The sequence below is a fragment of the Schistocerca piceifrons genome, chromosome 5 (assembly GCF_021461385.2).
Source record: "Schistocerca piceifrons isolate TAMUIC-IGC-003096 chromosome 5, iqSchPice1.1, whole genome shotgun sequence".
Taxonomy (NCBI): Eukaryota; Metazoa; Arthropoda; class Insecta; order Orthoptera; family Acrididae; genus Schistocerca; species Schistocerca piceifrons.
Genome location: NC_060142.1, coordinates 383,370,032 through 383,393,847, shown reverse-complemented (window position 1 = coordinate 383,393,847; position 23,816 = coordinate 383,370,032). Strand labels below are relative to the sequence as shown.

At 43.4% G+C, this 23,816-nt stretch overlaps 1 protein-coding gene across 1 annotated transcript in view; it reads right to left on the bottom strand.

Moving 5' to 3' along the window:
* LOC124797907 (eEF1A lysine and N-terminal methyltransferase homolog) overlaps positions 1-23,816 on the bottom strand; it is a 77,819-nt gene that overhangs the window by 47,043 nt on the left and 6,960 nt on the right. Inside the window, exons 3-5 of the mRNA XM_047261028.1 lie at positions 17,391-17,607; positions 17,074-17,298; positions 4,949-5,211 (exon numbers count right to left, since the gene is read on the bottom strand). Coding sequence (XP_047116984.1) covers positions 4,949-5,211; positions 17,074-17,298; positions 17,391-17,607 — 705 coding nt within the window. The remainder of the gene's footprint in view (positions 1-4,948; positions 5,212-17,073; positions 17,299-17,390; positions 17,608-23,816) is intronic.

Genomic DNA, 23,816 nt, shown 5'->3' with positions numbered 1-23,816 from the left:
GTGGCCAAGGTCAATTTGCTGGTTAAGCGGATAAGTGAGCTGTTGATTCACCAACATTGCAGCAAGAACAGAGGCCATTACAGCAAAAAATTGAGAAGCTTCTTGTGAAGTACCTCCTCAGCATCTGGGAGGACTCAACCCTCCATCTGTTGGTGCCAAAATGGTTCAAATGGCTCTGAGCATTATGGGACTTAACATCTGAGGTCATTAGTCCCCTAGATCTTAGAACTACATAAACCTAACTAATCTGAGGACATCTCACACATCCATGCCCAAGGCAGGATTCGAACCTGCGACCGTAGCAGCAGCGCGGTTCCGGACTGAAGGGCCTAGAACCGCTCGGCCACAACGGCCGGCTGTTGGTGTCACAAAAGATTTGGAGACCAGATGTGTGAATGCACAATGCCTTGTGCTCGCCTAAATGCCACTGCCAGTCGGAAGTAGGCCTATCAGCCGACTGCCCGGCTACGTCACAGTAAATGTTCATAAGTGAACTCAAGTCCGGACAAAAATATTTAGTGTACTTCTGTGCACACAGTAACACAGCAAATGACCACCAACCACCTTCTGCCTGACTGCAGCTAATAATGCTACATACTGACGTGCAGTACACTGCAAATCAAGTTGGATCTCTGTGGCGTGACCTGGCATGGGACATTACAATTGCGGACATGTCGGTACCCATAATAGGGGTGAGATTCTTAGCCTATTACTAATGTTGTGAATGCTCGGCTAGTTGATGACCTCACTGGCTTAATAACCTTGGGTTTCTGCTGAAATGTAGCAATGCAAATGGCCAAGCTCAAGCTTGTACACGCCACATGGACTTACTGCAGAAATTCCACCTTTCAGTAGTATTATCCCTGAAGCATTGTAGTGCTTCAAGAATTTCTGTGTAAATTCTAGAACCATTGGCCTTCCACTGTCTCGAACACCCGATATTTTAGTTGTCAGTGGGAGAAAGGAACCCTATTACTGCACATCACCTGTCTGTGTGTGCAGATTTGAAGTTTATCATGGGACGATTGTAGACGCAGCAATCAAACGGCACCAACGTGTGTTTGCCGGTCGCACCATGGAAGCCGTAGTGAAAGAACAAAGAGTGTTTATGTATTCTGTGGCGACACAAGGAGACTTACTTGACTGTGTTTGATTATGTGGAGAATGAGATTTATAAAAGTTTGATGTTTAGCTATACGTTGTTAAGTGAAGCAAAAGAAACTATGTACGTCTGCTTATTTTTATAAGCACAAAGAGTCTTGAGAAATTTCTGTTCCTAGCAAATATACTTCAGAGATGAAGAGAAAAGGAGGTTGCAGCAGCAAGCTAACCAGCAAGGAAAGTCGACTGACCATCTCAAGTAAGTCGTATCGTTAAGGAAGTGGGACTTTACACACATACCTCACCACTTTAAGTCGTCCAAAGCACTCACCACTTTAAGTTGCCCAAAGCGTTAGAGCATTAACTTACTTCGCCTGTAGTGAAGTAAGGTACTCTGTGGAAAAGAGTGACAGAAATTAGATAGCATAGTTGTGGATGAAGAAAAAGAAGACTCCCATCCCCTCTCCCATAAAGAACTGCCAGAGCTGGTATTCATCAACTTCTAAACGTAAAGACGAACTATAGACAATTAAACATGGATGAGCCAGGTGATGACTTCAAGAACACATTTTGGCCGAAGGCTAATGCCTGTGCCTTCCTCAAACAATCTAAAGTTCCAAAAGAAATCCCACCACTCGTGCTGCAAGTGAAACAGATTTTCGCAGGGCAGGTTTAGTTGTATCGATCGAAATTTTGACTTTATGTTACGAATTAACAAAACGGGTGACAAGTTAATTATCTTATGGAGATACTCAACAGCTTGAGGTGATTCAACTATCTTTATTTTTTTATTTTACTTTTCATTTGAATATCATAAAGAATTTTATTTCTTGCAAAGAACAGTCATGAAATGACCCTACAGAATATGATTATAGCAGACAAAAATTTTTCTTTTAGGGACATGGTCAATGGATGAATAGTGCGGCCATTTTAAGACACTACGGTGTTTGTAAACACAAGAGCAAGAAAACACTAAGACCAAAATATTTATGTTGATGCAATAATGTATTCACTGAAAGTCTTAGTCTCATGCGTGTAGTTTTCACGGTAACATAATTCGTTATCACATTTTTTTGATTTTCCTTTGGATTTGAGCACGCCTAGTCGCTTTGGTATGAGCACTTGCACTTGAGTCATGAATTACTTGCTACCCCACTCTCAAGCACCTGCTAGACCATGAGTAATGAGTGAGTTTGATGCATGTGCTGACTACCTCTATTAGTAATGCATTTCACATAGGAATACACATTGAATGTCCTGGATATCAGGTGACTAAACAGTCTAATAGATGGCTACATTGAAAACAGAGTGCACAGGAAAACCACGTTGCTCATATTAGTAGGACAAAACAACAGAAGGCACTAGTGTCAGTAAAAATTAAACAAATCCAGGCATAAGACTATAAGAATAAGTGGCTACAGGCAAAACACAGCATCTTAGTTAAGATGCGTGAGAGCACATAGGATAAAAAATTAAAAAATAAACTAAGGTTAAGAAATATAATAAAATAAATGTTGCCATTAAAACAATAAAGGCTACCAAGAGACTTATGCTTGGTTTTCATCTTTTTAAGTGTACAAACTTGGTTTTGTTTCAGTGTATCTTGTTCGACAGTTCTTCCTTTAGATGGTTTATTACTATCGTCCTGATTAAATGCCCCATCAGTTAGTTATGTGTGTGGTTTTGATAGCCTTTCATTAGTGTTAAATTGTTTTTTTAAATTTTTATAAGTAATTTTTAAAAAGGTTTTGTGCAGCTCAAAACCATGCTCCGCCCCCCCCCCCCTTCCCCCCTGCGGTAACAGTTACAGTTACACTCTTGCTTTTTCCTTTTCATTTAGAAAATCGGAAGCAGCTTAACCAGGCGAAATGCATTATTTGCAATAAAAATAGCTCTGCAACTGAGACTGTCTCTTTTTATACAATTGTGGAGGTCTGTTGCTGTACTTCAGCCCATCATAGAATGGAATAAGCTTCACATGAATTTTTTAAGAAATTGGCAACTATTTGTGGTAAAACTATATCTTCTATTTTTTGTGTGTTTTAAGGAGTTCCTTGGCATTATTTTTCTATTCCCACCCAGTTTGATAACTTCAATACCTGCACAACATCAATTTCGTATCTATAGCATAAGAGCTGATTAGCGTATTTCAGAAACATTTTGTGGGCATTCACAGCTGTGTGGCCTGTACTTGAAAATGCTACACATAGAACCAACGAAGTCTTAGCTAGCTTTACAGGAACACTTTCAATGCAGGCAAAATACATTGACCTAGTTTTTTTTTCCAATTGCTATAGTGCGGATAATACAAAGGTGGCAGTCTCCCACAAATGTTAACAAATGAAAACACTGATCACCTGAGGGGAAAGAAATGGTGCAGGTGTAGAAGCCGCACCTCATTCTTGCAGGACGGTCATGTGTGTTTCTGTGATAGCAGAACTGACACATGGTCACAAGAATCGCCAATCCTTTCTGGTGTTGTGAGTGTTAGAGTCTTCACTCACATTAAAATATGAAATGAAAACAATGATTCATACACAGTACAAAGCATTCAGTAACAGCTACAGCACCATTCCTTGTCAAGGTTGGCAACATCACTAATGAGGTGGTTTAGGCCCAAACTCTACTAGAATCTTACGCAACTGTGGTTCAAAATACCCCATAAAAATGCGTTGCTTTGTTCTAAAATGCTAGGTCCTACGGGGTGAAACCTATGTGGCTATAGGCAGCATGTACCTCACAGTGACCATTCAACCTCCTACAGTTGATACGGGACCAGAGTGTAACTTACAAGTGCACTGATTAGTTGCATTTATGCATTCTATTTTCCAAAGGCATTCTTACACACCCCCCCCCCCCCCCCCCCCACACACACACACACACACACACACACACACACACCAAATTGGGCTTCGGCATATGTGAAATACCAGTAACCAAAAATATGTTACTTTTTCAATATTTCCCAGTACATGCAGATTTATCTCAGATAAAATAGCTCATCTGGACACAATCCTCTATGAAATAGCATTTAATCATGAATTTGCATTATGAGACAGAATTTGCATCTTTATCTGTATTTATCACAAATGCAAATTTTTCAGGTCCCTAGCAACATGCAAAAGAAAATCTGCAAATCCAGAATAGAAAACAGTTTTTTTCCGAAGATTCTTAACATGAACTAAATGAGAAAAACGGAATGGTGACTCATTAGTCAACCACATGGTAAAAGCCGCTACACTTATCTAAGATTACGACGAATTATGAAATAAAATATCAAGCACCAGAAGGAGAAAACAGTACAAAAACAAAACATGAATGAAAAGTTAAAAATAAGAACATTCCACATAGGGTGACAGGGGAGCAATGTCTTTCACACTGTAGCAAGATATTTTTGGTTTTAAGAACAAATAAGAGGAGTTGAACTTGCAGAAAGTGTTCAGTGAGACATTTGTCACAAATTTCAAAAATGAAGAATTGCAAAGACAGAGGAATTCCAGAGAGGGCTGTTTTAAGTGCTCTTAACCTACCCAAAGCTCAGACAATTCAAATAAATGGTAAGCACACACACACACACACACACACACACACACACACACACACACACACACAAATCAACTCTACAATTTTATTGTGCATGCAGCCTAACACCCACTGAGAATGTTGTAAAGTGGCAGACTTAAGTGTACACACACAGTTCATGCACGCACAATTGTGAGTACTCTAAATTGACAGTAACCTTTTTTCCGCTAGCTTTGAAGGCAGACACATACATGGGATGGAGGCATGTCTCAGTAGTGTGTAAACAATACTTTCATGCATTGCAGAGGCCTTAATATTCACTTACCTTCCTTGTGGTACAATGAAAGCTGCGAAGCGACGACTGGTCTCTCTCGAGTATGGCTGATCCAGTACATAAACAGTATAACGTGGTGTATCTTCATTAGGTCGATGCAAATCTAATGATACTTCACCATGGCCTGCAACAGTGCCACGACTCAATCGGGCACACACCATTGCCGATTGCTGCACAGACCTCACAGCAATAACAACATCTGATTGTGTCTTTACTCTCTGAATTTGTTCACAAGTAAAGCACACTTCCAGAACCTGTAGAAAATTGTGCCCATTTTGTGATTAAAACTAAGGTCTTGGCAACTTTTATATACATATTTTATATCTATATGAGAAATACAAAACATGTTATGGTAATAAGGAAATTTTTATTGTAACAGATAAAAGATATGGCCATGAAGGTAAAAGGCGCTTACACTAAGGACTAATGTAGCATGCGTAATACACACAGTGACAGCCTCTGTGGTTTAGGAAGCGCCTAAATTAATGAAACATACGTAGATTACCAGCTGGTTTGTTAAATATGACTTACATATAAAATTAAAACAATGGAATAGCAAAATTATGGAAAGGATAGATTGCTACTCATCATATAGTGGAGATGTTGAGTCACAGACAGGCACAACAAAAAGTTGTCTTTTTGTTTTACCTGTCTACGACTCAACATCTTCACCATATGGCGAGTAGTAATTATCATTTTCATAATTCTGTCAAAAAATGCAGTAGAACACTTATTCAACTGCACTGTCTGACAAAAATGAATGTAAAGGAAAATAACAAAGAGAGAAAATTGTTAGATTATAAACTCAGTGCCAATAAAAGCAACAGATATCCTCAAGTTGAATGTGTGTTGTACAGGTGGTGTCAGAGTCACTCAAGATGCTAAAATGTACGCAAAAAGAATACAAGGCAAAAATAAGCATCTGACAACATAACTACAAATTAGCATTATAAGACAGGATTACTGGCCATTACTTACCTTCAGGATGTGACATGAATAGTACTGACATAAGACACACAGAAGTAAAAGTTACTACACTTTCTTGTTTTCAGAAATAGTAGTTCTTCCCTTGAGGAGAAGAAGTGAATTAGTTGGGGAAGGTTAAAAGAGAAGGGCAGGTCACTCAGAAACCAGGATGAAAGGGACCCTATCTGGAAAGAAAATTAGAGTAGATGGTCATATTATGATGAAACACACGTATAGAGAGGGAAGGGAAATGTCTGGTTGGTTGGTTTAAAAGAGAGGGGGAGGGACCAAACTGCTTGGTCATTGGTACCTTGTTGCAAATAAAACAATGCCACAAGGGTAAGAATAAAGCAAACAAGACGTACAACACAAAACGGAAAGAAAGAAAAAAAACCACAAGAATGAAGGAAAGGTAATGAACACTGAAAGGAACAAAAGAGGACAAGAAAGCAACAGAGACACAATAGAAACAGTTAGAAGAGAGTAAGACAAGAAAGCAGATTACAGTGGCTGGCTGACCATGAGAGTGAAAAGGAGAAACCAGCCACTCTGCAACACATTAAAAGCTCCACCCTAAAAGCACTAAAACAGAGGGACAAAGGACATGCACGAAAACTTAGATCAAACGATAAAACCTAGCCACATGAATAAAATGTAAAACTAAAGCTGCCGAAGGTAGGGTGCTGGGAAAGTTAAAAGTTCGCCGCAGAGCGGCTAAAAGTAGGCAGTCCAGCAAGAGATGGACAACCGTCATTCGTAAGCCACAGCGACACTGAGGTGGGTCCTTGCAACAAAGGAGGTGACCATGCGTTACCCATGTATGGCCAATGCGAAGCCAGCAAAGGAGAAGTGATTCCCTGCAAGAGGTCCGCACGGAAGACTTCCACACATTCGTAGTCTCCTTACTGACATGAAGTTTCTTGTTCACATTGATATGCCAGTCGGTCTCCCAAAGCTGAAAAGCCCTGTGGCATAACACAGAACGCAGGTCAGGTTCAGAGAAGCAGATCTCCATAAGCTGTTTCCGTGTAGCCTGTTTGGCCAGCCTGTCGGCAAGTTCATTGCCTGGGATTCCGACGTGACCTGGGGTCCAGACAAACACCACTGAACAACTGGACCACACCTGGGCATAGCTGGACTCCTGGATGGTTGGTACCAAAGGATGACAAGGGTACCACTTGTCGATAGCCTGTAGGCTACTCAAGGAGACAGCACACAGCAGAAACGACTCCCCAGGGTATGAATGGATGTGCTAAAGAATACGAGATATAGCCACCACCTCTGCAGTGAAAACACTGCAGCCATCGGGCAAGGAGTGCTGTTCAATACGTCCTCCATGGACATACGAGAAGCCGACCTGAGCATCAGCCATTGAGCTGTCGATGTAAACCACTTCATTGCCTCGGTACATGTCAAGAATCGACAGGAAGTGGCAGCGGAGAGCCACGGGGTTAACTGAGTCCTTAGGGCCATGTGTGTCCAGGCGAATCAGCGACCTAGGTGTACACCATGGAGGTCTACGCAAATGGACCTGAAGTATAGGTAGTAAAGGCAAGGACTCCAGTTCAGATTCTAGGGATTGGACATGAACTGCAATTGTAAGCCCCTACCTGGGACACTGATGCAGGAGATGAACTGCCGTGGATGGGAAAAGGAGACGGTCATTCGGATGCACTGGAGAACTACGAACATGTGCAATGTAACTGGCGAGCAAATGTGCAGACCTAACCTCCAATGGAGGGGCCCCAGCCTCCACCAGGAGACTGGTCACTGGACTCATCCTAAAAGCTCCCGTCGCTAATTGGAACACCACAGTGGTGCGCTGGATCGAGTAAACGCAATGCTGAGGGTGCTACCGAACCATAAACCACATTCCCATAGTCAAGGCGGGATTGAACAAGGGCTCTGTAGAGCTGCAGCAGCATAGAGTGATCTGCATCCCAGTTGGTGTTGCTCAGGCAGCAGAGGGCATTGATGTGCACTTCCACTTAAGCTGACGAAGGTGAGGAAACTAAGTCAATCGGGTATCGAAAACCAGTCCCAAGAATCAATACATCTCCACTATAGTGAGTGGATCATCATTAAGGTAAAGTTCTTGTTCTGGATGAGCGGTACGATGCTGACAGAAGTGCATAACGCACAACTTTGCAGCCGAAAACTGAAAACCGTGGGCTAGAGCCCACGACTGCGCCTTGTGGATGGCTCCCTGTAGGCAACGCTCAGCAACACCAGTACTGGAGCAGCAGTATGAAATGCTGAAGTCCTCTGCATACAGAGAAGGTGAGATGGAGGGTCCGACAGCTGCTGCTAGACCGTTAATGGCCACTAACAATAGAGATAGATTCTATGCAGAGCCCCGCAGGACCCTATTTCCTGGATATAGGGGAACTATGGGAAGCACCAACTTGGGCACCGAAAATACGAAGCGACAGGAAATTTTGGGTACAAAAAGGGAGTGGGCCTCAGAGACCCCAGTTGTACAATGTGGCTAGGATATGATGTCGCCAGGTGGTGTCATACACTTTCCGCAAATCAAAAAAGACAGAAACAAGGTGGTGGTGTCTGGAAAAGGCTGTTCAGATGGCAGACTCGAGGGACACGAGATTATCAGTGGTAGAGCGACCTTGGTGGAAACTGTTGTAACTTGAAGCCAGTAGGCCACATGACTCCAGGATCCAACCTAACCACTGACACACCATACATTCTAGCAGCTTACAAAGAACGTTGGTGATGCTGATGGGCAGATAGCTATCTACACCAAGCGGGTTTTTGCCAGGCTTGAGCAATGGTATGATGGTGCTCTCCCGCCATTGTGATGGAAAGATGCCATCGCATCAGATCCAGTTGAAGATGATGAGGAGATGTCACTTGTAGTCAGACGAGAGATGTTTAAGCATCTGACTGTGGATCTGATCTGGCCCAGGAGCTGTGTTGAGGCAATGTGCACGAGAGGACTTTCCCTTCCATCTGCCGTTTGAGAATGCAAAAGGCTGGGGGGTAATTCTCTGATGCAGAGGCCCGAGCAAAGTGCTCAGCAAAGAGCTCGCATTGGTAGGTAACATGCCATTGATGGTAACGCCAGGGACAGCTGTTGGGGTCTGGTACCCAAAAACACATCTGATCTTCATCCAGACTTGGAAGGTAACGTATGGCACCCAGTGGTTGAGACATACCTCTCCAAACATTCCTGTTTCCGCCTTTTGTTAAGCTGGCGAACGCGGGCAGGGAGCCATTTAAACGCTATTGGGTGCTCTAGGGAAGGGTGCCACTAATGTCATGTACAGCTCGCTAATGTTCTTTAATTGCCTCAGCAACTTCTGGCGACAACCAAGGTAACGACTTTCTCCGGGGGAACTCCAAAGAATGAGGGTTTACATTTTCCGTACCGACTTTCCCCGGGGGAACTCCAAAGAATGAGGGTTTACATTTCCCGATCGCCTTAGTTACCTGTTCAACCACAACATCGATGGTACCATACCTGTTCAACCACGACATCGATGGCACGATGTGGGAGAGTTTCAACGGTGACAGAAGAGGTGGAGGCTACCCAGTCTGCTTTGTTCAATGTCCATCTGAATAGGTGACCATGGGCATGATGCCAGGGGAGTGACAAGAAGATGGGGAAGTGGTCACTACCACACAGGTCATCATGTGCTCTTCAGTGGATAGATGGGAGAAGTCCTGGGCTGCAAAGTGATAAATCAACGGCCTAGTAACTACCATGAGCTATGCTGAAATATGTGGCAGCCCCGGTATTTAAGACGCAGAGGTCGAACTGAGACAGTAACATTTCGACATCTCTGCCTCGGGCAGTAAGCATGGTGCCACCTCACAAGGGGTTACGAGTGTTAAAACCTCCCAAAAGTAAGAAAGGTTTAGGGAGTTGAGGAATCAGCCAATGCGTTCAGGGGTACTGCACCATCTGGAGGAAGAGATACGTTGCAGAGATTTGTTTCCTGTGTCATCCCTGTCCTGACAGCCATAGCTTCAAGAGGGCTGTGAGAGGGCACAGGCTCACTACATACTAAGTTCAGGTCATAGACAACTCCACCTGACACACTATTATATTCACTACAGTTCTTTTAATACCCGCTGGAGCTGCGAAGGGCAGGGGTCTGCATTGCCATGAACCAGGTTTCCTGGAGGTCAACGCAGAAAGCAGGTGTAAAGTGTAACAAGTGCCGTAGCTCAGCCAGGTGGTGGAAAAAACCGCCTCAATTCCACTGGAGGATAATGTAATCTTGAGGCTGGGAAGGCATCAAGCATTCAATGAGGAAGTTTACGCCTCAAGGTCACCTGCCGCCACCAACTTATTTCCTGAGCAGCCTATATCCATTGTATCTGAGGGTCCAGTGAGATCTAGGTCCTCAGCAGACGCCAGAATCTGCACCCCATCCTCAGAATCAGAGCTTGTAGGTAGAAGTGGTGTGGGTGCCACTGCAATTCGCTTGGTCTTGGGGGTCTTGTTTTTGGGCTTCTCTTGCTGCTCCTTGGGTTTCTCTGGCTGGGAGGGCTTCACTGTTTCAGTCTCAGGGACTGAGGATGATCATGAAGCCCTACAACCAGCTGTTTTTGGGCACTTCAACTTCCGCCACTGATGATTGTCATCTTTCCCACTAGCAGAAACCTGGGAAGCGAGCTCAAGGGACCTCTTCCGAGTGAGATGAGCCGAAAAAAAACTTATGCTTCTCCACCTAAGAAGTGGGGACTGGTGTCCGCGATGGTTGGGGGGGGGGGGGGGCAGTGCTCCTGAGGTAGGTGGTGCGGGAACAACAGGGAGGGAAGTACCTCCAACCATCAACAGGGCAGGTGTCTTCCCGTTTGGTTGGTTTAAAGGCAGGAGAAAGGACCAAACTACGAGGTCATCGGTCCCTTGTTCCTAATAAAACAATGCCACAAGTGTGAGAATAAAATGGACGAAACATATAACACAAAACGGAAAGAAAGGAAAAAGCCACAGGAACAAAGGGAAGGCAACAAACACTAAAAGGAACAAAAGAGGACAAGAAAACAAGAGAGACACTAGAAACAGAAGAGAGTAAAACATGAAAGCAGATTACAGTGGCTGGCCAACCACAAGAATAAAAAAGGAAAGCTAGCCACTCTGAAAAACATTAAAACCTCCACCCTAAAAGCACTAGGGTGGAGGACACAGAGGGACAAAGGACATGCGCTAGAATCTACATAGAAGTATAAAACCCACTCTCGCGGATAAAATGTGAAACTAAAGCTGCTGTGGAGGCACTGTTGCCTAACACCGAAGGCAGGGTGCTGGGAAAGTTAAAAGTCTGCCGCAGAGCAGCTAAAAGTGGGTAGTCCAGCAAGAGGTGAACGACTGTCATTTGGGAGCCACAGCGATACTGAGGTGGGTCCTCGGGATAGAGTAAGTAATTACGCGTTAGCCACGTATGGTCAATGTGGAGCTGGCAGAGGACAACTGATTCTCTGCGAGAGGCTTGCATGGAAGACTTCCACACATTCATAGCCTCCTTAATTACACACAGTTTGTTGTGCATGCAGTTATGCCATTCCGTCTCCAAAAGCCAGAAAACCCTGTGGTGTAAGACAAAAAGCAGGTCAGCTTTGGAGATGCCTATCGTGTCGCCTGTTTGGCCAGCCTGTCGGCAAGACTGTTACCGGGGATTCTGACGTGTCCTGGGGTCCACACAAACACCACGGAACGGCAGGACTGTTCCAGGGCATAGATGGACTATTGAGTGGACGCTACCAGAGTGTGGCTTGGGTAGTACTGGTTCATAGCTTGTAGGTTGCTCAATGAGTCAGTACACAGGAGAAATGACTCGCCAGGGCACGAGCAGATGTACTCAAGAGCACAAGATATGGCCGCCAGCTTTCCAGTGAAAACACTGCAGCCAACCGGCAACGAGTGCTGCTGAATATGTCCTCCATGAACATATGCGAAGCCTACGTGACCATCAGCCATTTAGCCGTCGGTGTAAACTACTTCAGAGCCCCAGAACACGTCAAGAATCTAGAGGAAGTGACAGCGGAGAGCGGCAGGGTTAACGGAGTCCTTAGGGCCATGCAAAAGGTCCACATGAAGCTGTGGCCGAGGCGTACACTACGGAGGTGTTCGTGAACAGACTGCAAGTAGTGGTGGTAAAGGGGAAAACTGCAGTTTGGAGAGAAGGGACCACATGAGAACCGCAATCTTTAGCCCTGATCTGGGCCGCCGGTGCGGGAGATGGACTGCCACGGGCGGAAAAAGGAGACAGTAATTCGGATGCTCAGGGGAACTATGAATGTGTGCTGCATAACTGGCGAGCAGTTGCGCACGTCTGATCTCCAGTGCTGGGACACCAGCCTCCACCGGTATGCTGGTCACCGGACTTATCCTAAAATCTCCTGTCGGTAATCAAACCACACAGTGGTGCACATGGTCAAGTAAATGCAAAGCAAAAGGCACTGCCGAACCATAAACCACACTCCCTTAGTCAATTCGGGATTAGACAAGGTCTCTGTAGAGATGCTGCACCGTAGAGCGATCTGCACCCCAATTGGTGTTGCCCAGGCAACAGAGTGCATTGATGTGCTGCCAGCACTTCTGCTTAAGCTGACGAAGATGAGGGAGCCAAGTCAATCGAGTGTTGAAAACCATTCCTAGGAATTGATAGTCTCCACTACACTGAGTGGATTGTCATTAAGGTAAAGTACAGGTTCCAGATGAACGACACGATGCCGACAGAAGTGCATTGCATAACACACGACTTTGCAGCTGAAAACTGGAAGCTGTGGGCTAGAGCCCATGACTGCGCCATCTGGATGGCTCCCTGGAGGCACTGCATAGCAACAACAGTATTGGAGCAGCAGTACGAAATGCAGAAGTCGCCTGCATACAGAGAAGGTGAGACGGAGGGCCCGACAGCTGCTACTAGACCGTTAATGGCCACTAAAAATAGAGAGACACTCAATACAGAGCCCTGCGGGACTCCATTCCATTCTCCTGGATATGGGTGTCACCAACTCAGACACGGGAAGTATGGAGCGACAGGAAGTTTTCGATAAAAAATCAGGAGTGGTCCCCGGAGACCCCACTCATACAATGTGGCAAGGATATGATGTCGCCAAGTCGTGTCGTATGCTTTACGTAAGTAAAAAAAAGATAGCAATCAGATGTTGAAGTCTGGAAAAGGCTGTTCAGATGGCAGACTCGATGGACACAAGATTATCAGTGGCTGAGCGACCCTGGCAGAAGCCGCCCTGACAAAGCCACGTGACTCCAGGACCAAACCCAACTGCCAACGTACCATACATTCCAGCAGCTTAGAAAGAATGTTGGTGAGACTGATGGGCCAATAGCTATCCACATCAAGCAGGTTTTTACCAGGTTTGAGCACCGAAATGATGGTGCTCTAGTGCTCTCCCGCCATTGAGATGGAAAGACGATATCGCACCAGATCCGGTTGAAGATGACAAGAAGATGTCGCTTGTAGTCCAGATGAGAGATGTTTAATCATCTGGCTGTGGATGGGATCGGGCCCAGGAGCTCTGTTGGGGCAATGTGCAAGGGCACTGAGGAGCTCCCACTCTGTAAATGGGGCAATGTAGGATTCACTGCAGCATGTAGTGAATGAGAGGACGTTCAGTTCAAGCCACTGTTTGAGTGTGCGAAAGGCTGGGGGGTAATTCTCCGAAGCAGAGGCTCGAGCAAAGCGCTCGGCAATTGCATTTGCGTCAGTACATAACCTGCCACTTATGGTAACATTGGTGACAGGTGTTGGGGCTTGGTACCTGTAAAGACATTTGATCTTTGCCCGTACTTGGGAAGGTGCCATGTGGTACCCAATGGTGGAGACGTATCTCTCGCAACACTCCTCCTTCCATTGTTTGATAAGGTTGTGAACACGGGCACGGAGCTGTTTAAAGGCTATGAGGTGCTCCAGGGAAGGGTGCCGCTTATGCCGCTGTAGAGCTTGCCAATGCTACTTAATTGCTTCAGCGACTTCTGGCGACCACCAAGGGACTGCCTTGCACTTTGGGTGCCCTAAAGAGCAAGGGATCGCGTTTTCTGCCACAGAAACAATTGTGATAGTCACCTGCTCAACCATTACATCAATGTTACTGTGTGGGGGGATTCAGTGGTGACAGCAGAGGTGAAAGTTCCCCAGTCCACCTTGTTCAAAGCCCATCTGGGCAGGCATCCATGTGCCTGACACTGGGGCATTGACAGGAAGATGGGGATGTGGTCACTACCACACAGGTCGTCATGTGCTCTCCAGTGGATAGATGGGAGAAGTCCTGGGCTGCAAATTGATAAATCAATGGCCGAGTAACTACCATGAACCACACTGAAATGTGTGGTGGCCTCACTATTTAAGAGGCAGAGTTCGAATTGCGACAGTAAATTTTTCACACCTCTGCCTCAGCCAGTAAGCACAGTACCACCCCACAAGGGCTTATGGGCATTAAAAGCTCCCAGAAGTAGGAAAGGTTTAGTGAGTTGATCAATTAGTGCAGCTAATACAGTCAGGGGTACTGCACCATCTGGAGGAAGATATACATTGCAGACAGTTATTTCCTGCATCGTCCTTATTCTGACAGCCATAGCTTGAAGAAGGGTTTGAAGGAGCACATGTTCACTACAGACTGAATTTAGAACATAAACCCTAACTCCACCTGACACACTTATAGTCACTAAGGTAATATCCCTTATAGCCGGAGAGGGCAGGGGTCCGCATTGCTGGGAACCAGGTTTCCTGGAGAGCAATGCGGATAGCAGGTGTAAAGCTTAACAGTTACCGTAGCTCAGCCAGGCGGTGGAAAAAACCGCTGAAATTCCACTGGAGGATGACATCGTGAGACTGAGAAGGCATGGAACATTCCTAGTGAGCGAAGTTGAAGAAGACTTACAGTTCTCCGGCTTAGAAGTGGGTATGGACGTCCCTGATGGTTGCTCCCGAAGTAGGTGGTGCAGGAGCAACAGGGAGGGAAATGCCCCCCACCATTGAAGGGGCAGGTGTAGTCTTGCGGCTCTGAGAGGTGACCTGGGTTGACGGTGCTGATAATGCGAGAACTGTTGGAGCGTCAGCACAAGACGATGTCATACGCACAGGATGCATGTGTTCAAATTTTCTCTTAGCCTCGGTGTAGGTCAGTCTGTCCAGGGTCTTGTACTCCATAATTTTCCTTCCTTTCTGGAGAATCCTGCAGTCAAGCGAGCAAGGTGAATGATGCTCTCCGCAGTTGTCACAGATGGGAGGTGGGGCACATGGAGTATTGGGATGTGATGGGCATCGGCAATCTTGGCACATGATGCTGGAAGTATAGTGGAATGACACATGGCCAAACTCCCAGCACTTAAAGCACCGCTTCGGGGGAGGGATATATGGCTTGACATCATGGTGGTAGACCATCACCTTGACTTTCTCGGGCAATGTATCACCCTCTAAGGATGAAGGCACCGGTGGCTATCTCATTATCCCTCGGACCCCTATGGACACACCAGACGAAATGAACACCTCGGCGCTCTAAGTTGGAGTGCAGCTCGTCATCAGACTGCAAAAGAAGGTCCCTGTGGAATATAATACCCTGGACCATATTTAAGCTCTTATGTGGCCTGGTGGTAATGGAAGCATACCCCAGTGTTTCAAAAGCAAGTAATGCCCGTGACTGGGTAGAGGATGCCGTTTTTATCAAGTCTGACAACGACCACATTTTTGACAAGCCCTCCACCTCCTCAAACTTGTCCTCCAAATGCTCAACAAAAAACTGAGGCTTCATTGAAACAAAGGAGTCCCCATCAGCTCTCTTACATATTAGGTACCAGGGCAAACAAGGTTCGCTGCCGTCCTTAGCATGGCATCCCTCCCATGGTGTGGCCAGGGAGGGAAATGATTTAGGGTCGTACTTCCAAGCATTGTACTGTGACTTGGAACACTTGGAGATGGCTGGTGTGTGATCACCAGCAAGTGATGATGTGGTACGCTTCATCGCGTGCCATCTGTCCAGATGCCACCCGCTCCGACCAGGAGCCCTCCCCATGGGCACCACCCAGCTGCAACAAAGGCAGGATGGCCACTGCCGGGAGTCCCGCTGCCCCCGGGTGACGAGCATCTACTCCTTGGCATTCGTGGGGAGTTAACGGCACAGGCATCAGCAGAGCGATCCCTGTGTGGTCAGGGGGCTACAACCTACAGGGTACACGGCGGCCCCACCACAACGGACTGGCTACCATGCAGGACATCAGGTGCAGCCAAGCAAACAGGTCCTTTATCATCGTCAGCACAGAAAATGATACTGCGCAGTGGATGGAGGAAAACACATGCAGGAGGGTGACTTCGCCCAACAGCTGGAGAATGAGCGGAAGTGTAAATCCATGTCGACGAAGGATGCAAGAAGTCTCAGCACGTGATGGACACGATGCATCATATAAGGCGCCCTTCCCCAGTTGGTTCACTTTTTGGGAAAATTTGGAAAACTAGAGGTCAAACCCTACAGGGGACCATCACAAAGGCCAAAATGTGAGAGACTTCTTTTAGTCGCCTCTTACGACAGGCAGAGAATACATTGGGCCTATTCTAACCCCCGGACCCACACGTGGGGATGTTATACTGGTGCAAAATACAAATGTAGAATATGTAGGATGAGAGAAAATAACTAACTAGCTGCTAATCACTGAAGCAAGAGCAACCACAGATCAAAGATGGGGAACTGAAGACAGGACATTAATCAAAAACTGTGGCCAAATGCGAGAGAAGCAGACAAAGAAAGAACTGGAAATATCAAAAAAGCAAAATCTTGAGTAAAATGCAGATTAAAGATAAAGAAAAACAGGATAGCAATAATAGGACACAGATGAGAGCAAAGTTGTTGGATAAAAGTTAAGTAAAAAGCTGATAAAATCTACAGATTCTTCACTGTTGTCCGGCATCAAAGCATCAAGTGTTCCTTTGTTGAGGACAACACTGAACTCATTATCATTGAATGTCATATGTAAGGCATCCATCTGTTTATAAACCATATCTGGCCGGTCCTTGCCATGTGTTTCAACATACACTTTTGTGGGGTAGCACTTTCTTCTCCCAACCCCTCCAATTCTTACTGTATCATAAATTTTGTTTCCAAAATAATGGACTAACATAAACAACTACAAATATTACTAGTTTAATAACATTTGTATGTTTCCTTACTGGTGTTGCATTGGCCAATTTCTTAAACTTAGTGCAAATTACTACAAAAACGGGGAAGGCAGGCCCATCTCCATCAGGTGATTTTCTTTCAGCTTCAATACATCTGCAAACTCTGAACATCCACCCTGCAGCTGGGAAGTACTCCAACAGTTTCAGAAGGATGTGTTCTTGAAGTAAAGAGACACAGACATAACGGCCACCCACCCGCAGGACACGATCTATCTCCTGTACAATAATAATAAGAAAAAGATTTAATATATTTTAATGGATGCCATTAATGCAAGATAAAAGTTACAAGTATAAAAAATTGTACATACACTGAATAATTTATCTATTCTCTTCTGAACTTCTTCACTGTTGTCCGGCATCAAAGCATCAAGTGTTCCTTTGTCGAGGACAACACTGAACTCATTATCATCGAATGTCATATGTAAGGCATCCATCTGTTTATAAACCATATCTGGCCGGTCCTTGCCATGTGTTTCAATCATCTGCCGTATAACAACATGACTAATGTCTATATTTGTTAGATGCCTATTAAAAACAAAACACAGATCAGTATTTGTGATAAATGTTGTCTTTATAACTCTACTATAATGCAATTATTTATCAACTAATGATTGGTTGCTCACTGTAATGAACAATGAAATACATACTAAAATGGCATTTTCCATTTATTCTATAATATCACAAATAAAAATTTAGTCTATCAGGCATCATGATTTGGGTTTTACAATATAAAGGAAGAGGGAATGTCTTTATTTAGGCCTACTTATTCAAGTGTTAATTATGCCACAGAATATTATCTGCGGAGTCTGCTGGTCTCTCATTTATTTTAGTCATCTGAAGTTAGTAAAGCAAGCATCTCTAAAGCTTTTTAGCAAATACCAACCACAGTCCGAGGCAGTAGCTTGCATGAAATGTGATAGATTAGTTTGATGTTCCATGGATCATTTGCATGATAGAACTCAATGATGTGGAAGAACGAGTCACTATACATTCACATCACAAATTATATAAGGCTGCATGTTGATATTGACAAGCCATCACCGACCCCCCCCCCCCCCCCTCCCGCTTCCAGGTATAAGTTAGTAATTCCTACCCGTGCCCTTTTACACACTACAATAATAGAATTTCTTCAACACAATAGTTATCAATGATAATTTTTTAGCTTGCTTTCAAATATTACTTTGCTGTCTGTCAGACTTTTATATTACTGGGTACGTAACTGAAAATTTTGGGTGCAGCATGGTGCACCCCTTTTTTGTATTAAAGACATTCTTAATTTGGAGTGATGAATGTCATTTTCTTCTTCCGCCACTGTAATTATGTACATAATTGTTCCTTTTGAACTGCAGTGAATTATTTACAACAAATTATGAGGACATCCACTGGTTGGCTACACCATCAGTACCATAAAACTTCATTTCATATAGGAGAATATTGTGATTCACAAAACATTAGACAGGGTGCAGAAAGCATCAACTAGCAATACTTTGTTATTTAATGTTTGTAAAATTTGATGAGTGAATGTGTAAATGGCATTCTCAATAGAGCAACCTTCCTGAAATGCAAACGGTTATTTACTGAAGATAATATTGTTGCTTAGGTGGGATACTATTCCAGAATACGGTACATCACTTTCTGACACATCCTGAACCAGAAGGTCATTAATGAAGAACTGTACTGACATCTCACCTATCAACTTTCTTAGAGTTATTTAACAGTGACATATTTCAATATCTCAAGAAAAATTCCTTGAGTTAGTGATAAATTACATATTTCAGACAATGAAGTAGGGCTTATTATATTATCCTACCTGCAAATCAACTTTAGGGGGTCCCAACTTTGAAAGAGACTTTACAGACCTCAAAACATTTAAGATATCTCTGTGCTGACCAGGTTCCATACAAATAGTGATCACTGATTAATAAGAGCAGGCACTGAATTGAATACAGAAGATAAAAGATTGGCACTTATTTAATGAAAAAGAAAAATTTTTAATTTCAAAAATCTCTAGGAATGGAAAGAAGATTTCAAGAAAGAATTAAGATAAAATTAAAAGAATATGAATCAGAAGCAGTAACAGACACTAATCACAACAGTTGAAGTGGGTGGCTTTTGCAGATCTCAAAACCAATCAAAGAAGCTGACAAACAGTAAGTTTGATGACAAGAGAAGAATAATAAAAGTCCTAACAGACAAAAATAAGACAGAATATACACAAAAGTGCAAGGCACTGAAAAGAGTCTGAAAGATGACATCAAGAAGTATGCTAAAAACCAGTCTTGAAAATAAATCTCGTTTAAAGATGACCAAACAAAAGCTTATGATTCTTTCCAATCAGCTAATAGCATCAGACACAGAACAAGGGCAAATTACAGATAAGAAAAAAATACTCTAATATACTGAGAATTTTTACAGTAACATGTACGATAAAGTCACTATCTTAATCTAGATGAACTGGATGCCTCTTTTTCCCAAATACCAGAAATAATCACCTCAGAAGTCAAACATGCTACAGACAAGATAAAAAAGGGACCACACTAGACAGTGATGACATCTCAGTCAATATTTTAAAGTTATTTGCACAATGGAACAAGATTGGAATAAAGCCAGAATACATAAGAAAGGTAGTGCTAAAGATTTAAATAACTAGCACCCTAACAGCCTCCTGTCCAAACTGTAGAAAATTTTTTTACTAGAATTTTGATTATCAAATTGAGAAGTATACTTGACCTCATCCAACCCATTGAGCATGCTGGGTTCTGTGCAGGGTTTAGTGCAATTGATCATATCCTCACTCCACGCAAAACAATTAGTAGAACAAATGAGTACCAGCTACCTCTTTGCCTTACCTTCATAGATTTTGAAAAGGCATTCAAGTCACACAGTTGTGTTTGAAGTTCTAACAGAGCAAGGAATAGGACAGGCTTAAAAGTCTTATAGAACGCACACAAAACTTCCACAGCATTTGTATATGTAGTTAAGAAACCAATGGATTTACCATTGAAACAGGTGTAAAACAAGCTGACTATATCTCCAAAACTATTTTCAGCAGTCCTCGAAAAATCAACGTTCAAATTAGACTGGAAAATAAAGGGAATCAAAATTCTGGGAAAGAGATTACATAACCTCAGGTTCACTGATGATATTTTACTACTTGCAAATAGTATAGAACAACTCCAAATATTGGTTAGTGAACTTGTGTCAGTCTGCTCTGAAATTGGACTAAAAATGAACTGTGATAAAATTAAGAGGGAGGGAAATACTATATATCTGTCTGACGCAACTGCGAAGCGTCACAGAATATATCTATATGGGTCATCTGCAAAATATGAAAGGAGACCTAAAACCAGATATATTTTGATGTATTCAATTAGGCTGGCATGCTTATGGAAGATTCCCTTCAGTTTTGAAGTCCAAGATGTTGGCCAAGCTGAAGAAGACAGTTTTTGACTAATGTATACTACCAGTCACAACTTGTGGCTGTGAGACGAACATTAAATTAGTTCACTGTCAGAAAACTAACAGTAGCCCAAAGAGAAATGGAAAGATCAATGCTGGGCTACGCAACGAGTTTACATCAGGCAGAGAACAAAGGTCAGTGACGTAACAGAAAGAGTGAATACCCTGAAATGGCATTGAGCTGGTCATGTCACTAACAAAAGATGGCAGGTGGTTGAAACAAGTACTAGACTGGAGCCCAATTTACCAAAAACTACCAAGGGGAAGAACATTGGACAGAGACTTAATAAAAACATCTTGATTGAATTGGTAAAAGGGAGCTCAAGATTGGCAGAACTGGAAGAACCTGTGGGTATCTTGTGTTGCACGCCAGCTCAAAGAGGCCAAATCATCAAGTGATCGATGATGATGATTAGTTTGTGGGGCGCTCAACTGCACGGTTATCAGCACCCATACAAAGTCCCAACCTTTGCTCAGTCCAACTGCACCACTGTCATAAATGATGATGAAATACTGAAGACAACACAAACACCCAGGCATCTGGAGGCAGGTGAAAATCCCTGACCCCGCCATGAATCGAACCCGTCAAGTGATCGAATTGGCTGATGACAATTGTATGGGAACAAATCATTAGTACTGTGTTGAAAACACCATCAAATGCACACAGGTATTTTTGAGAGGATACATAACTTTCTTAATTTCAGAAGGAGGAGCTGGAGATACAATCATATATCTGAATCTTACGAGAGTTGCTTTTTCAACAAACTGCTGAGATTCTTCTCTTGAGCTGTGTATGTACATTTTCTGCAACATTAGGAAATGATTATTAAACTTATCTGCTACACCTACTGGGTGAAGAAAAATACCTAACTGTACGGTCAGCACGCAATTCATAATCCACATTCAAGACAAAATTTTATCTAGAAAAATCCGATCAGATTAATTTTGACAACATATGCATGGAAATGTTTATCAGCCCACACTACTGCATCAGTCATCTTAGATGGTGGGGCATCAAACCCACATCCAATCGAGCTATAGTTTGAATCCTTATCAGGTTCTTTTTTTTTATTTTTTAAACGCTAATTTCCAGTTCTCACTGTTTATAAGCAGGACATCATTCTATCATACGACAATAGTCTATTACATGACAGTGACATCCATTAAACTGCATGCACGTGTCTACTAAACACGCAGTGCACAAACGTAACTGGTTCATGTAGGGCTGCTTCCCAATGGAATACACAAACAATGAATATGTTATCGATCGGTGCTGGGTGCAGCTGACAACCAAGCTGCTGCTGCTGCTGCTGCTGCTGCTCATGCATATCCTGTATGGTCCCTCAAAGGCACCATCAAGATAAGGATGTTTCTTGTCACTCAGAACAACATCCTTGGGAAATTGGTAACCTTTGTCAACAAGTAATGGACAGAGGTCGTTCAAGCCTATCACACAGCACATACAGAGGACGTGATTCTTGAAAGCGTTCACCAATCACCATGGTGACATACCCATGGTATTGCAAGGCATTTCCAAATATATGAAAGACTGGTTATTGAAGTGTTGCACAATGAAGAACTGAATCCTTACCATTACATGTTATCCAAACACAAGCAGCCAGACAACGGCATTTAATGGGTATAGTTTCGTGAATGGCTTTTACACCAAGTGGAACATAATGAACATTTTATAAACAACAATATATGGACTGAGGAATCTAGCTTCACTCTTAGAGCTATTTTCACACTTCGCAACAGCCATTATTGGTGTAACACAACCTACATGTCACTCGTAAACGTGACTTTCAGGTGCACTTTGGTATAAACCTGCGGGCTGAAATTGTGGGAGGAGAACCAGGTAGTGTAGCCTACCTATTGCAAGTTTTTTTTTACTTCACTGGATAAAGATGATGTTACTGTATCCACTATTATTTTCTATAGGCTTTATTTGTGACGTGGACGAATCAAAGTAGTCCTTTACGTCTGTAAGTAGTTCATGTTATATTTTTATGTTTAAATAAAGGCTACAGTAACAGGTGGGATTGGGTTGGAGGAAGAGACCAAACTGCAAGGTCATCGGTCTCATCGGGTTAGGGAAGGACGTGGAAGGAAGCCGGCCGTGCCCTTTCAAAGGAACCATACCGGCATTTGCCTGGAGCGATTTTAGGGAAATCATGGAAAACCTAAATCAGGACGGCCGGACGCGGGATTGAACCGTCTTCCTCCCGAATGCGAGTCCAGTGTGCTAACCACTGCGCCACCTCGCTCGGTGGAAATTAGATACAATTTGATGTTTAACTGCAAAAATTTGATACAATCACACTGAGTCATGTTCGCATCAAATATCACCAAACATCAGTGAGTAGGCATATCTGTTCCTCATGATATTGCCTTGTCTCACAGAGCTAATGAGACAGCTCCAACACAGCTCAGAGTTCATGCTACTTGTTCTTCACCATGTTGCGCATACTTACAGCACTGTCAGAGCCTCTTTCTTTATTTTTTAAATGACTTTTCTATTAAACCTATTGGTAGGACTACATTTGGTAGATACAATTTTGTCTTGAATGGGGATGAGGAATCACATGCCGACTGCCAAGTGTGGCATAGTTTCTTCACTCTACACATCTATATCTACACTATGCAAACCATCGGGAAGTGCATGGCAAATGGTATGTCCATTGTACCAGTTATAAGGTTTCTTCCCATTCCATTCCCGTGCATGCAGTAATTTTTCTAATATTGTCCTCATAATCACTATGGGGGTGATAAGTGGGTTGTAGCATACCCCTAGAGCCAGTACTTGAAACATTGTTAGTAAAATTTCTTCAAGAATCTGACAGTTCAGTTTCCTCAGCACTTGTGACACACTCCCACGGGTAATACAAACCTATGACCATTTGTGCTACCCTTCTCTGTATACACTCAATATCCCCTGTTAGTCCTATCTGATATGAGTCCCACACATTTGAGAAATATTCTAGAATGATTTGCAAGTAATCTTTTTTGTAGACAGACTGGATTGCCTCAGTACTTTATCAATAAACTGAAGTCTGCCACCTGCTTTACCAGCAACTGATCCTATGTGATCATTCCATTTGATATCTCAAAAAAGTGTTACACCCACGTATCTATGAGGTGGCAAGTTCCAACTGTAACTATACTGTAGTCATAGGGAACTATATTTTTTTCATTTTGTGAAGGGCACAATTTTACATTTCTGCACACTTAAAGCAAGCTGGTAATCTTTGCAACACTTTGAAATCTTATCAAGG